Source organism: Aulonocara sp. 'chitande type north' Nkhata Bay, linkage group LG4, assembly GCF_057382095.1.
Source record: "Aulonocara sp. 'chitande type north' Nkhata Bay isolate Kocher_YH1m ecotype deep benthic linkage group LG4, A_spYH_male_GT1.1, whole genome shotgun sequence".
Lineage (NCBI taxonomy): Eukaryota > Metazoa > Chordata > Actinopteri > Cichliformes > Cichlidae > Aulonocara > Aulonocara sp. 'chitande type north' Nkhata Bay.
This window is the reverse complement of record NC_141347.1, coordinates 23886347-23902528: the sequence shown is the minus strand read 5'-3', so window position 1 is coordinate 23902528 and position 16182 is coordinate 23886347. Positions and strand designations below refer to the sequence as shown.

At 41.7% G+C, this 16182-nt stretch overlaps 1 protein-coding gene across 1 annotated transcript; it reads right to left on the bottom strand.

Annotated features, from left to right (window-relative positions):
• Positions 1 to 5825: 5825 nt before the first annotated feature.
• Positions 5826 to 15667, bottom strand: ccnf (cyclin F). The gene is made up of 17 exons (XM_086289282.1): positions 15375 to 15667; positions 14387 to 14541; positions 14172 to 14278; positions 14020 to 14087; positions 13700 to 13896; positions 13380 to 13433; positions 12937 to 13041; positions 12635 to 12712; positions 12031 to 12185; positions 11509 to 11673; positions 11291 to 11414; positions 11001 to 11181; positions 10756 to 10843; positions 7529 to 7628; positions 7268 to 7401; positions 6563 to 6741; positions 5826 to 6374 (listed from the first exon to the last, which is right to left on the bottom strand). The coding sequence occupies exons 1-17, from the start codon at positions 15385 to 15387 to the stop codon at positions 5920 to 5922; spliced, it is 2358 nt and encodes a 785-aa protein (XP_086145408.1). The 5' UTR covers positions 15388 to 15667; the 3' UTR covers positions 5826 to 5919.
• Positions 15668 to 16182: the final 515 nt, after the last annotated feature.

Genomic DNA, 16182 nt, shown 5'->3' with positions numbered 1-16182 from the left:
CAGTGTGCGCACCGCGGATGACGTCAGTGCGCACACTGTGTCTGAGGAGGATGTGCGGAAGTGCTTCAGGAAGGTGAACGCACGCAAAGCTACTGGTCCGGACGGGATTCCCGGCCGCGTCCTCAGGTCATGCGCGGCTCAGCTGGCTGGAGTGTTCACGCACATCTTCAACCTTTCCCTCTCTCTGTCTGTAGTCCCAGCCTGCTTCAAAATGGCCACCATCGTCCCTGTACCCAAATCCTCCACCATCTCCTCATTGAACGACTGGCGACCTGTAGCCCTGACCCCCATCGTAAGCAAATGCTTCGAGAAGCTGGTCAGGGACTTCATCTGCTCTGCACTACCCGACTCACTGGACCCTCTACAGTTTGCATACCGCCACAACAGGTCCACTGATGATGCCATAGCCCTGACACTACATACTGCCCTGTCACACCTGGAGAAGAGAGACACGTATGTGAGAATGCTGTTTGTAGATTACAGCTCAGCATTCAATAACATCGTTCCCTCGAAGCTGGACAGGAAACTCCAGGATCTAGGACTGAGCAGCTCCCTCTGCAGCTGGATCCTTAGCTTCCTGTCTGACAGACGCCAAGTGGTCAGACTGGGCAGCATCACCTCATCCCCCATCACACTGAACACTGGTGCTCCACAGGGATGTGTACTGAGCCCTCTCCTGTACTCACTCTACACCTACGACTGCACAGCCACTAACAACTCCAACATCATTGTGAAGTTTGCGGACGACACTACAGTGGTGGGTCTTATCACCAATGGTGATGAGACGGCTTACAGGGAGGAGGTCAGTGCCCTGTCCCACTGGTGTCAAGACAACCATCTCACCCTCAACGTCGCAAAGACAAAGGAGTTGATAGTGGACTTCCGGAGGTGCAGAGAAGTACACACCCCCATCACCATCAACGGCGCTGCTGTGGAGAGAGTGAGCAGCTTCCGGTTCCTTGGTGTACATCTGGCTGAGGATCTTACGTGGTCAGTACACACAAACAAAACAGTGAAGAAGGCGCAGCAGCGCCTCTTCTTTCTCAGGAGACTGAAAAGATTCGGCATGAGCCCCCGCATCCTCAGGACCTTCTATCGCTGTGCCATTGAGAGCATCCTCACTGGATGCATCACCACCTGGTATGGCAACAGCACCGCCTACAACTGCAAAGCTCTCCAGCGAGTAGTGCGGTGCTCTGAACGGATAATTGGAGGTGAGCTTCCCTCCCTACAAGACATCTACAGGAAGCGCTGCCTGAGGAAAGTGGGGAGGATCATCAAGGACTCCAATCACCCCAGCCATAAACTGTTCAGACTACTTCCATCAGGAAGGAGGTTCTGCAGCATCCGGTCCCGAACCAGCAGACTGAGAGACAGCTTCTTCCATCAGGCCATCAGACTGCTGAACACGTCATAGACACCTCAGCTTCACTACTGGAACTTTAACATTATGCACTCCATACTGTACAGTAATGCCACTGTTTTGCACATGTCTCAACTCTGTATATTTTTATATATTTTATTTATTGTTTACTCTATTTAATTTGTAAAATATGTGTACACACACACACACACGTAGAAAAATATTTAGTATACACATCCAGAAATGCATATACTATTATATATTGTACATATATTTATTAGTTTCAGATGTAGCCATTCTTGTATTTTGCTTGTTTACATTATTGTATTTTGCACAACTCTGTTGCTTGTGAAGCTCACACACAAGAATTTCACTCACATGTGCTGTACCAATGTACCTGCACATGTGATGTGACAATAAAAGTGATTTGATCTTTAAAATACCAGAATAGGGAGGATGGTGTAGGTTTAAGTTTATTAGATTGATCAGTATTGCTGAACTATGAAATATTTTTTTTGCATACAGGTATAACAGAATAGCTTTAGTGTAGTTGTTGTTTTAAACTTGAGTATGAACTTATACAAAATGCAGCACGATATTTAAAAAAAACAGTTTTGTTGATTAAAAAACACTATATCAGATTCATATCGGTATCGCAGATATCCAAATTTATGATATCGGTATCGGTATCGGACATAAAAAAGTGGTATCGTGCCATCTCTAGTTGTAACACTTCCAATTTCTCCAATCAGGGCTAAGTTTCAAATGATGTGACTCATCCTGTGCATGCCCAATTCAGTTCTGCTATCACATGTGAAAAATCAGCACATTTTGTCAAACACAGACAATTTAACACGAAAAAAAGTAATTTGTATGCCAAAAAGTAAGTTTTTCTACTTTATTTCAATTTCTAATAGCATTATTTGCTTTTCAGTTAAACTCATCAAACTTAAATTGTGTTATTTGTATGTCTATGGGGATATATTCTGTGTAGGTCTTTAGTGCTAATGTTTTAGCCGTTGGCTGTAATGTTAGCTAGTTCATGGCTATAGGAGTCTGGGTCAGTTGTAACAGCAACAGTCTGGGTTATTTGTAACAATAATGCAGATGTTACAACTTACCACACTATTACTTTAACTTGTATTAAACAAGTTGGGGCAGTGACATCAGCAGAGAGAGGTTCACTGGTCGCTTTTGTATATGCGGTTAATGCCATTGGCAACACAATTCCTCCACTGTTTGTGTTCCCACACATACATTATGCAGACCACTGTGTCAGAGATGGACCAGTAGGAAGTACTGGTAGTGGAAATAAGTCAGGATGGGTGTAAGAAACAGATTTCCTCATCTTTCTGAAGCACTTTGCAAACCACACCAAGGTAAGCCATGATAAAAAGTAATGGAATTGCGATGCTGGTGAACAACTACATTTTTTCAGCTTCATTGTTATGTTCAAAATTGGTGCACGAGTTGTAGGTTATAATGCCAACTGAGCCAATGAGGCCAAACTCAAGGAAGACCAACCAAAATTAATGAAATATTCAGTTGCAGAAAATTCCATAACTTGTCTTTTTTGGGCAGTTGGAATATGTTCAAAAGCTAGATTTCTGCATTCTGTCACACACACACAGAGCTACATAAATGGCTCTAAGTGCATTCATGTGTTGAATAAACAAAGATTACATGTTAATGTTTCGTTAGTACCCTTATTTCATTGTGTTACATTTCACCCCAGGATATGTTACAACTAACCCAGACTATGGGGTTAATTGTAACATTTCACTCTTTGTGTTTGAGACCATACCATGCAATGGGTAATTGTGCTGCAGAGAAAATAGCTGCACTATTTAATAGCCGAGACATGTAAATACTTTGCATTACATTTTGAATCCACTACCTTAAAAGAGCTCCAATTTACAAATAATCTTGACAACTCAACTTTTAGTAATAATTGAAGTTCTTCTTAGATCACCTGTAGTTTACACCTTAGGAGCTTTCAAAAAACAGCTATGATAAATATAATAATTACCTCATCACAAGAAAAGGGGCATAAAAAATAATCATGAGCACAAGCATCCTTGGCTCCATTACTAAGTGGGCTGCACCAATGTTTTTTCCTTAAATTCTTTCTGATGTACAGCCTGTTATGATTCAGTGTTATCAGTGTTTGTTTTATGTGTGACTATTCCCAAAAGAGGATGGCTGTGAGTTTTTTCCTTTTCTTTCATGGGGGTGGACACATGGGCGTGCCTGTTGAGTTGTTGGGTGGAGGTTGTTCCTGCCCTGGGATTGGACAATTGGTTGATCACCCCCAGTATTTAACCACCAGATGACAACCACCTGACCCCTCTCTCCTAGCCTCCACCACCCCAACAAAGAGCCTGTGTTTTTGATTTGTTGTTACATAAAGTGTTTTTACCAATTGACTCGCAAGTTTAACCTCGTGTGTGTGTCTGGCGTTAGAGCTTTGATCTTGTAAATAAATTTGTAAAGAAGCATTTGTGTACCTTTTTTTCACTGTGTATATATTGTTCACTGCAGCAGCCTGCTAGGCGTGAGAAGCCATTTTTTGTTGATTCAGTTTTCTCCTGTTTTTCTTTTAGAATGTTAGGTAAGTGAACTGTCTTTTGGTTTGATTTCTTTTGTATAGGGAAGCATAGGAACCTTTAGGGAGTTTTGTATATTCTTTTGGCATTGCTCACTGCTGAAGCAAATAAACGGCACTTTAAAGGGTGATCCTGTTTTTTTCTTTCTTGAGTAGTGCGTGAGTGGGGGCCAATTTCTTTTGCGTTCAATGCGCACCTAGACTTAGAACGATACAAGCCTTATTACACTGTTATCTACCATCTTTTTTGCTGGGAGCTGGAGTGGGAAAGAATGCAGAACCAACCCAGATCTAGATAATGTGAAATAAGATTTTACTGTGCAAATGTGCAGTGCTTCAAAGGTGACACTTAGACGCGCCATGATGTCTTGATTTATTTGAAAAATAGAAAAAAAAAAAAAAAGTAGTACATATTCACATCAAATGTCTACTGAGAACACACTAAAAACAATTTCACAAAGAAAACTGCCTTTTTTGGAATGAAGCAAATAAAATTTCAAGTAGTGGCATTTTCTTTGTTCTTTTTTCTCATTTATACATAAAAACACTATGTACATTAAAAAAAAAACCAACAAAAAAACAACACAGGCTATAACCAGTCTGAAGTAACAGTTTAAAATGCATTTACAGTCAGTCACAATCCTTTCAACATCATGTACTGGTCCTCCTGAATGTGGGATGAAATTCAGTGAAAACCCCAGAAAGAAAAGACAAAAAACAAAAACTTGTTTAGTGTAAAAAAAACAACAACAAAAAAACAAAAAAAACAACTTCCATTTGCGTCAACGACAGAAACACTAATGCATTAAAAACCACTTTAGTACTGATTGTTCAAGCGTGGAAAGTTGTTACATTGATTGAACCACCCTCCCTTCTGTGATAATTAAAGTGCTAGACCTTATACAGATGGAGAAAGAAAGAAAAGTGAGTAAAGCACTTTTTCACATCATCTTAGAGTTCTGTGTTGCGCTGGGTGCTGTGTCAGGTCTGCGCAAAAATAAGTTACAACCACACAACACCAAACATTTGCACAATAGTTGTTCGGCTGGTGGTTCTTGGTCATTGGCAAAACTTCACAAATGTATAGTGTATGAAAAACCCAACATTTACCACCTGATGTGATTAGTGTGTTACAGGTCTTAACACTGATCAAAACATTAAAACAGAATAAAAATTTATACACAGCACAACTGGTGTATAGTTACAAGACTACAGAGGATGCAGTTCACCAAATGAGTCATTTCACAGCTCTGCTTCTCTGAAGGTAGATGCCCCTGAAACGAGTAAAACAGACACCACCACAGTACCTTTGGCAAAGAACAAAAGTGAACGTGAAGGCAAACAATCATTGACGATCCATTAAGTAGATGACAGTGGTCACCTATGTATGAAATTCACCAAAATACAAGCTTACTTCTTGTACAGACAGTGCATATCAGCAACCAAAACAATACACCCCCCCAAAAAACAAAACATATCCATGAGGTTTCACTTTTTACAACTATCCAGCGTGATCTGAGATAGGTCGTTGTAGGAGACTGTAAAAATAGCTGAAATGGCAACCATTGTACCAGGGTCCTGAGGAAAGGCAAGTTATTTTCCAGTGGTATCAGAGCTGAGTGTGAGTCTCTTTACTGGAGGTATTTAATTGCTGCAAGCCTGTAAACATGTAAATGAAATGTAACACAATAGAAGGCATGTTTCTATTCTATTCATATACAGACGTTCGTCTTTCCCTTACTTCTCCTTGAGCCAAGTCTCTAGATCTTGTGGTGATTGACAGACCAGTGCAGACTGACATGAGTCAGCCTGCAATATTGAAAAGTGCTGGAATTTTTTTTTTTTTGTGTGTGTGTGTGTGTGTGTGTGTGTGTGTGTGTGTGTGTGTGTGTGTGTGTGTGTGTGTTTTCTTAAAGTGTGAAAAGTCTGAGGCCATCAAAATAACCATGATCTATAGGCTCAGAAACCCTGCACTGGCAGAATACTCTTCTTCCTCCTCTTCTCTCTCCACCTCGCATCCACTGTGAGCCGCTGTGTTCTTCCTTTTTACTTGTTTGCTAGATGTGCCCCGAGGCCTCTGCATGGGAACTAAGAGGCGGAAGCCTGGCTGGGCATTGGAAGAAGCAGCACCCAGAGAAGTGGTAAAGGTCTTGAATGTGCAAGCCCTGAGAGACGATGAGTAGGAGGAGGAGGAGCATGTAGATGAGGGGCTTACACTCTGGACTGAGGAATATCCTGAACTGTGAAGGTCTTTAGAGAGGGAAACGGGCTCTTGGCCTTGGGAATCCTTGTTCACCTCCCTCCTTGCTTCACAGAAGCTGTCCTCATCGCTGGATAGAGCTCGGCAGTGCTCCCCCCTTTCGCCTGCATCAGTAAGCGGATCCAGCTTGATGGATATCATGGAACCTATTGGGGGAAAAAAAGAAAAGAAAGTGCTGCTTAGTCATCTCCATTTAAATTATGTCTTACTCAAGATGAACTCAGGCATTATTCTCCTGTTCATATAGTTTAGCTCATTTAAATGCATTAAAGAATTTGAGCCTGCTGGTAATCAGCACTGCATTAAGCGTGCCCTACCCCTCCCTCATACTCACAGTCATCCTCTCTCTCTCCCTCGCTTTCTTCCTCCCTGTCCCCCTCATAACCCGAGCAGGAAGTGTCCAGGCTCCAATCCAGGATGTCGCCCAGCAGCTTCTCCTCCTGATTTGATAGTTCTGCAGTGGGCGTGGCCACAAAGCTGCCTCGGTGCGCCTGCATGCTGTCATCGCGTCTCCTTCGGAAAAACAGTGGGACAAGCAGAGGGGTTGCTGTGAGTCACGGGAACTTCTCGCAGATGGCACAAAAACAAACACCTTCTGGTCAAGATGCTTCACGAGTCAGTTCGCCACAGCACACAGGTGACTCAGCCACGATAAGAGCTGCTAAATGAGCAAGGAAAGAGGCGGGGTGTGTCTCAATTCTCCGCATGTCCTAAATCCCATCACACCAGCACTCTACTAAGCTTGTATTGATTTTCTATATACATCCTGCACATGATGCAAAACTGGGTGCTACACATGCCACATCATGTTACATACTGGAGCTTTAATAGGAACTGTTCCCTGGTCTTTGCTGATGTAGTCAGTACACTTATCTAAAATCATTTGATTGCTCGCACAGGGTACATTGCGCAGCAAATGTTTTTACTGAGTGGCCAATTAATACCGATTTTCACAGTCATAGAAAGAGAAAATAAATGCCACATTACTCACAATTATGTGAGCTAATGATGTGTCTCTACACATTCAGACCCTGCTTACTTCTTGCTATCGCTTGATGGAGAGGCCAGGAAGGTATGGATGTCCGCTGGCTGACCAGTGGGACTGGGAGGCTCCATCTGAGGCACCACCTCAGGAATCTCCAGGATCTGGCAGAGCTCTTTAAAATCCATCACCTTGTTGAAACCATGAAGGGGAGGAAAAAATTTCATTCAGAAAAACCACGGCAAGATATGCCTTAACCATGCCTAACCCTTTTTTATAAAATTAAGACAATTAATAATAATAATACTAGCGCAGTACCTTATCTTTACTGATGTGGTGGTAGGCCTCGTCTTCAAACCGTTGCTTGACACCAGTGAGAGAGACGTGCCTGTAATCTTTGGGAACATCTTGACTGAAACTGAAGACAGACAGGGAGGGGGAAGCAAAGGGGGAAAAAAACAAGACCTGAGTATGATCCAGTTTACTTGCAGCAACACTTCAATCATCTCTTGGGGACAAATCTTGTTACTTGTCCATTTGCGAATTACAGTTTGTTGATACGATGCTCACCTATCAAAGAGACTCACCCCGAGGCACGTTTCTGTGACTCAGTTGCTGATTCACTGGTCACCCACACACACACACACCCACATCCAACCACCTCCACATCAATAGTCCAAATGCTTCCCTCTGTCTATAAGACTCTGGCACTCTCTCCACTTTGGTTTTGCTTTAAAACCCTCACGGCCAATCACTTTCTTTGGCCAGAGTCATCAATCAATTCTTGTTATCTTCCAATCGAGGAAAGCACAGTGAGGCAACAGGGAAATACATTTTTGGCTCATCTTCTCCAATGTAGGTTCTGTAAAGCTGCTGAGCTGTACATAAACAGCTTAACGGGCATTTGCTTTATTAATTTGTGAGATCCAATAATAGGAGAGAAACTGGTGAGATTATTGGCCATGGGAGCACGTCAATAGCAATTTTACAGTCTGCTTGTAGTTTTGGAGTTCCATCGACCAATCACGTTTGAGCAGGGTTTAGGTGAATGCAGGTAAATCTCTTTTCTCCGAACATGGACGAACTGTAACAACGAAACCACCAATTATCATAAGTGACAGCTGGGAAACAAAAAAACAAAAAACAAACGCATTGATAAATAATAACCCAAAGACAAAACAGGAAGTTTTTGTCATCTGCTTTCAGTCAGCCCATTAGCCCACTCCTTACTTTGCCAATGCTGATTCCCCCCCGTTTTTCTTGACTTAGCGTTGCTTCTTGCTTTACCATAACAATTTCTTAAGTACATAAAGAGTTATAAGTCCCTCAGCCGAACAACCTGTAATTAACAACAAGCTACAAGCAAGACGCAGCCTCCAGGGCTGAAAATCAAGCCAATAAAGAAGTGCCAAAAACTGCAATCCTTCTAATTGCCACTTAAGTATGACTCCAAAAAACAAGTCATTTCCCACAGGCTGCTCTTGTTAAAATATCACATTTTAAAGTTTAAAAGCAGATTTACTGCCCGCTACAAACTGTTATGGCCTCTATGGATAGTTTCTTCCTTCATCACAACCCTACTGTGGGGCGATTTATTAAAGAAAAAAACAAAAGAAAGAAAAAAACAAACAAACCCATCCTCCATGCTGGAGTTTGAGGCATAGCAGCAGCACTTGTTATACTAGGCTTCACCTCCACAAACTGCATCTATTAACTGGACTTCTGGACTGTGCTCCAAAAAGAGCATTTTAATAGAACTAACTGACTAAGAATATGGCTCACTATTTAAAAACAGGCCAAGCAAGAAATTTGTGCTTCAGTTTTTTGCGAGTAAGAGTATGATGCATTTAGAAATGCATTCATTCCTAAATGCAATGATGTGAAAACCTCAAAGCCATTTAAAAAAAAAAAAAAAAGGAAGAAAATAAAGAAGAAAGATCCCGTGTGCACAGAGATTTCTCCAGATTCTCAGGATGTTTTGATATTGGATGATTATATGGATTATGATGTACATGGTGAGATATTTTTGAAGTCTCCACAATGTTAAACTGATGAACCTCTGCTCATCTTTACTCATGAGAAACTGTCTCTCAAAGACCCCCCCTTCTCAAACCCAGTCATATTACTGTCCAGATGCCAATTAGCATATTTAATTGTAAAATGTTTCTTTTAAGTACTACTTTAATCTCCAAGCCGTTTGTTGCCCTACATCCAAACTTTTTTGCGCCACGTTGCTGCCAAATTCAAAATGAGCTAATATTTCCATTAAAATTACGCTCCCTCTTTTCTGTGATCTATTCTGAATAAAATATGGGTTTATTTGATTTGAAAATAATTGCATTCTGTTTATTTACATTTTAAGTGCACAATTTTTGGAATTTTAGCAATTTCTGCATACTAAAACCATGATTATGCTGTCTATGCAGACAGGTGGCGCATAGACAGTATATAACATGAACATAGCTATTGTGATGTTACTCGTTGATTTCCGAAGTCCCGTTTTGAAGCCCAAAGGTGAGTATAAACTGTCTGTGAAGCATAAACTGTGCATCTATTGGCTGATGACTTGTTGTTGAAACCTCATTAGCCAATGAGTGTACAGTTTCACGCCATAAATAATCCTCGATTATGAAAGATGGTATGACCAAGATTTACAAAAAAAAAAACTTCCTTTTTTTTAAATTTAATATTATCCCAAAATGTATGACTGAGTCCATCAGACTTGTTTACAGAGGTCAAATCAGAAAGCTGTTTTTCTAGACTTCTATTGGATCGAAAGTCTTTCTGCAACTTCAGCTATCACCATCTGGTGGCCTTCAAGCAGAATGCAAGTTTAAGGCATTTCTACATTGGTTTCATTTTTCTGACGTGGAAGCTACGTCCATGTTTTTTTATTGTTTATTGAGCTGGAGACACGATGGCTAAGTAATCATTCCTGTTGTACTACTTTGTCCACCTACTCTGGTACACATGGGGTTAAGTGCATTGTACTGCTAAGTCTCTGTAATGCAAAGACCGAGCTGACTCAGACGTGCAAAGTATAATCAAGGCTTTAAGCAGATTGCTCCTGTGTCGGTGGGGTGAACCAGTAAAGTTTATGCAGTTACATCTGTAGTTCCAATTACATGGATACTAGATAATGCTAAGACTTAATCTGGTTTTATAATTTCAATGTGCACGAGTTCTCTTGGGTTCCTGGAATGTGGAGGGTCCAAGGCTTCAAAGAAGTATAACAGGAATGATAACTCTCATGTTGGGTCTCCAGTTGTCCGTGTCCGTAACCAAGTATAACCCAGGGTTTAGTAGGATCTGCGCTAAGTAACCACTAATCAAATACAGTAGGGTAAAGCAAACAGCACAAAATAGATATGCCCATTTTATATTTCTTATTACACTTGCAGCTTATGATCTGAAGCATTTAAGATGTGCAAGTCACGGCTGCTCTGATGTCATTTGATGTCACACTCTGTGAATCTAACATGGCGTGATGTGAGGGAGTTTAGTTTTGCGTACACACACACACACGCACACACGCAGAAACGTACCATTTGACATAGAGCAGCACTGAAAGGGGAACAATGTCTTGCTTGGAAAAGCCTGTGTAATCTGCCAACAAGGTGGGCCAAAGAGGAGCTGCAGAGAGGAAGAACACAGACATAATTTAAGATGAAGGTAAACTTAACACGAAACTAAACCTGTACATTCTGCTTGTTTGAAAAGACTCTTGAGTTACAGCCTGTTGTTAAAAGGCTGGAACGTTGTACGAGTGTGTATGAGCGAGTGTGTTTACCATAGTGATGTAATGCCCGTGTGAGCAGCAGTGCGGCACAGGCCAGTTTAGCAGGTGGCGGTGTGGCTAGAGCAGAGTAAAGCAGGGACAGCTCGCAGATGTAGCTAAATAGGTGAGTGGTTCGCCTCTCCAGAGGGAGCAGAGAGAACAGGACCTCGCCGTAGTCCAGCAGTGTGGGGCTCTGCAAGAAAGCATAAGCATTAGTCTTTGCATTAAAGAAGGTCGGGAAATACTTCACTGGCACCAAATACTAAACAATACACTAAACAAACGATGCTTGTTGTATTCACCCTGATGTTTCCCTCCAGCACAGAGATGACCTCTCCCATCATTCGAACCAGGTCCTCATATTTGTAGGTGTTGTCTGTCAACCAAACTGCTTCACGTATGGTCAGGATTTCTTTGCTGATGTATCTGAAAAGGAAAAAAAAAGTTACAAAACATTTGCCTTTTAGATAAATAAATAATTCAGAAACGAACAAAAACCATGGTATGTGTGCATCCTTACCTTGTGCAGATGACCATGCAGGCGATTCCTAATAACTGAAGACGAGCTTTGGGGACAGACCGCAAAGTCAAATAACGGTCCACGCAGCCTACAGTCACATGCAGCGTCTGGCTGGTGAAGTCCTTCATTGTGGTCACCTCCACAAGCCAGTCCACCAGGATGTACCTGGAGACAAGCAGACAAAAAATTTAAAATCAGGTGCATCAGGGCAGTGTGCCAAGTTTTAACCATGTAATAATAATCAATATCGTAAACCTTTTAAGAATATAAACTGGGTGGCTTTGGAAAGCAGAAAGTGGCGTTTCTAAAACTTGGTAACAACAATTCAAGTTAACTCAGGGCATCAGACTCAGTCACATCTACCTCAAGTCGATGTGGTAACTTTTATTGCCGGGGTGTGTCATCCCTTTACTAATGTCATTAAAGAAGGGGAGGATAATCAGCACGCAGTGAGTCATCACAGGGACTAGAGATATTCATCAAGAGACAGTAAAATCATGACGTTGCTTCTGTTCGATCTACCTCATGCTGTCCTTGATTCCTTGTTTCAAGATTTCCTGAGATGAGGGCCGTGATGCTGGATTACAGGAGCTGAAGAGCTGGGCGACTAAATCCGAGCAGGCCTTCGACTCCAAACCCAGCGGATTGCCACTGCTGCACACTTTGGCCAAGGACAACTAGGGGAAGAAGACAAAGCACTAAAATAATTACACAAGAAGGCTTGACATCTTGCTGCTATGTAACGCTAGAAAGGCAACAACAAAGTTTAGTACTGTATTAGTTTCCTGATATAATTACAGACCTTGGGATTTAGCTGAGTCATACTTTTGTGATTCAGTGGGGCGAAAAAAAAAGAAAAAAAAGAAAGAGAGAACGTCAACATCTGTCAAGCCCTCTTGACTTTAGTTGATAGCATTTCAATAAGCAACTCCAACTCTGGAGAAATGTAGGCCCGGGTAATAAAAAACAAGAAATGACAGCTGAAAGGTTTTCAAAAGAAAAGCCATTTGCTGCTTTTTTGTATCACCGCAGGGGAGTACAAAGAGAGAACAAAGCTACAGATTGACAGAGAAAACCGATCACAAGAAACCAACTGAAAGTTGGTGAATTGTCCTCAATCACGCACCTGTGCCTCCCAACATCCTTTCCCAGCATAGTCCCTGAGGGTTCGCACACACTGCAGGTACCTTCCTGGATCTGCGATCTGAAACACATACACCAAAAAAACCGAAAACAAAACCGTAAGCTCATGATTGGAGTCAACGTGAGAATCTTTCTAGAATCTGTAAAGCATTTACTATGTTAGCTGGTTATGTTTGACTGACTGTGTAAATAAGAAATAAATCCCAAACAAACAGCTGTCTTCACCAAAGGCGCATGCTTCTGAGAGTAAATCTCGAAACACGGTAATGAGAGAACCTGACTCACAGCTGCCTTACGGCTGTGCTGCCACATCAGGTATGAGCTCTGTAGACAGCCAGCCTGTGACGACTCCTCCAGCATGGATATGGCTTCTGAACGCTTCTCATCATCCTGGACAAATGAAACACAGTTCCTTAAGGTTAATGATAGCAGTAAAGGTAAACTGTCTGCCGCATGCTGTCTCTGCAACATATGAAGGCTCGTGACATAGTTCTGCATTGGTAAATAACAAAGCATACTGAAGCTGTGAGTAAGAAGAAACAACAAGGCCTGTAAGACAACAGAAGCTGCATGACAGGGACTTATTCCATCTGTGGTGCTAATGACCAACTGGTCCAACAGCCCCTGTGACATCAGCTCAGTTTTAGGTTTTGGTGAAGGGGTGGGGGTAATAGAAACTGGTCTAACCACACCTGGATTGAGATACAGCCCCCCACAGTCTCACTCACCTCAAACAGCTGCAAAACTTTGGCCAAACAATGCAACAGGGGACCCCTCCTCTCCTGCAGAGAAATCACAAAAGCAGATTGGTAAACAGTTTTGCACATGCAGTGTATGGCACTGTAAATCATAGTCAACTAAGAAGAACAGAAGCCAAGCTTTAGGGACAGGGTGTTCAGGCAGCCTTCCAAATATTACATTTTTATGTAATATTTTGTCTGAATTAATGATTTAAGAGAAACCCCAACTTAATACTTTAAGACCAAATCAGACATCAATGGAGATTAAATTTGCACCCCAGCTGGTCAAACAGGAACTCTGAGCCTACCATGTTGTTAGCGCACTCAGCCTTGAGGTGATCAAACACCACGGCCTTGCAGCAGCTGCCGGTGGGCGACCACGGTGGACGGATGAACACCCAGATGAAGGGATCTGCTGTGAGGGAGCGCAGGCTCTCTGCGAGGCTAAAGAAGTGGGAAGCCTTTCGACCACACACATCTGCTCGGCCCTCGTCACTTAACAATGCTGAAGGCGAGAGAGGATGCACATTTTTAATCAATTAGTTCAATTATTTAAAGGGTTTTCTGTTATCTGTGTTTATATATGACTCCCCATTTAATCTCTGACATGAACCAACCAACAACTTACGTCCTTCATTGTATAAATATGCAATTCCAAGCTTCACAGCAGCTTCAAAATTCCCTTTGTCAGCAGCTCTAAAGGAAGACAAAATTTAAAGTAAAGACTCAAATTGACAAACAACATATATATAAGTACACTTTTGACAGTAGGTGATGTACCTTTCAAAAAGCCATAATGTGTTTGGGGATGGCCACGTGTCTCTGAAACTGACCCTGGCCCAAACACTAGAGTGGTTGTCAACAATGTCCCGCAGCTGAGAGTGAACCTGAAACAGGCATTTAAACAAATAAATAAAAATAATTAGAACCCCAGCAGAGGAGAAATCTCAGGTAATAAAGAGTTTAGCTGTGTCAGAGTGTGCACTTTTACTCACAGCTCGGATAGACAGGAGATCCTCTGCAGAGAGATACTGGAGCACACAGAGAAGAACCTCCTCAGGGAGAGACAGCAAGGTGATCCCAGAAGATCGCTTACGTACCCGCTTCCGTGCTGGAACCGAGTAGCATTTTGAACAACGGCAGTGGACAACTGAAAGAAAAAAAGCAAAGAGGAACTGCATATATTACACATCAAATGTTTTGAATACTTGAGCATCTTTCCCATATTCACCCTGCAAGCAACAGCACTGGGAGGAATGCTTTAAGTGTACACAATCAAAATCACAAATCACTTAAAATTCCACACCTAAGTGCAAGATTGGCTAACTAATTCTCACATTAATGACAAACTAATATTTGCCTTTCATTGAAAGCAGGTCAAGTTGATTTAGACATACAGTGATGCACTCCAAGATGAAGGTTGCATGGCTCCACATTCAAAACTACTAACGTAAGGCATCTACGGGTGGTCTACTCAAACTCTCTGTGAGTGAGTGGGAAAATGTTTAAATTAATGGAAAGATCATCACCTTAAAAGTATTAAAACACATAAAAAGCTAATGTTTTTTTTCTGCAGATGTTAAAAATCTAACGGCGGTGAACTGAGCAGCTGAAGGAGGAAAGTCAAAGTCGATGAGCGCCCAAATTTCCCTCCTGTAAGTTCCACGGCAGTAGTAACGATGAGTTTCAATTAGGTTTCAAATTCGAACTAGTCTAACGCTAAGTATTTATTTTTCAATGACCACAAAATGCTCACAAAGTTAAAAGAAGAGACGTTTTACCTGCATAGATATATTGCCAATATGATTTACCATTACTTCCCGGAGGCTATACCAGTTAACGTTTGTGGTGAGCAGCAGCTAATCACCAATGCTAACTGTGTCAAACTTTAGTGCTCTGAAGTAAGACCGCAAACACTTGTTGCATATTATAGTAATTTCCATATATCGGTGTTAGCAAGAACAAGTTGAAAAAAGTACTTACCGCCTGCTTTCATTGCAAGTACAGGGATCACTCCTCAAACAGCGATGTCTTACTGTAGATGCAACTCTTGAGTAGCGATTTATATACGAGACGATGTTGGCTAATGTTACTCACATTCAAATGCTCACACTAATCACTAGAAAACGAAATAGGCAGTGTTACAGTGTTGTTTCCTGTGTCTGTTTTGCTGTGATAGTTGACTAATGTCTCCGTAAGTTGTTAGCTATTGCCTGAATTCAAATCCAAGCACGCGTCCTCACTTATTGGACCCGCCCCAAAAGATGCTCTCTAGGACCGCCCGCGCTCACCGTTTAAACTATACGTTCAATCTGATTGGTCCTCACTGATGATGCCTTTATTTAACATTTTAGCCATTTGATTGGTCAGCGCGAAGAACGCTCGCGACGATTGGTCAGACGGTATAAAACTGTAACATATTAAACGCTCATTGGAGAACGTAACGACATTTCGAAGTACGCGCTCGTTAGTGAAGGTATATAATTGGCTGACCCGATTTAGAAGCATGCCCACCGAACAACCTTTAAACAGTGGACTGTGGGAAATGTAGTTGGATAGAGAATATTTTTTAAAGGTACGGTGTTTAAAGGGACAGGTGCGTAGCGTCAGCTTTGAAGGATGTCAAAAGACATCCCCCAAACATATTGTTAGCCATGGGACTTCATTGTAACTTTTTAATCATCTTCTGTTGTATATATATATATATATATATATATGTGTGTGTGTGTGTGTGTGTGTATGTGTGTGTGTGTGTGTGTGTGTGTGTGTGTGTGTACATTAAGCTAGATGT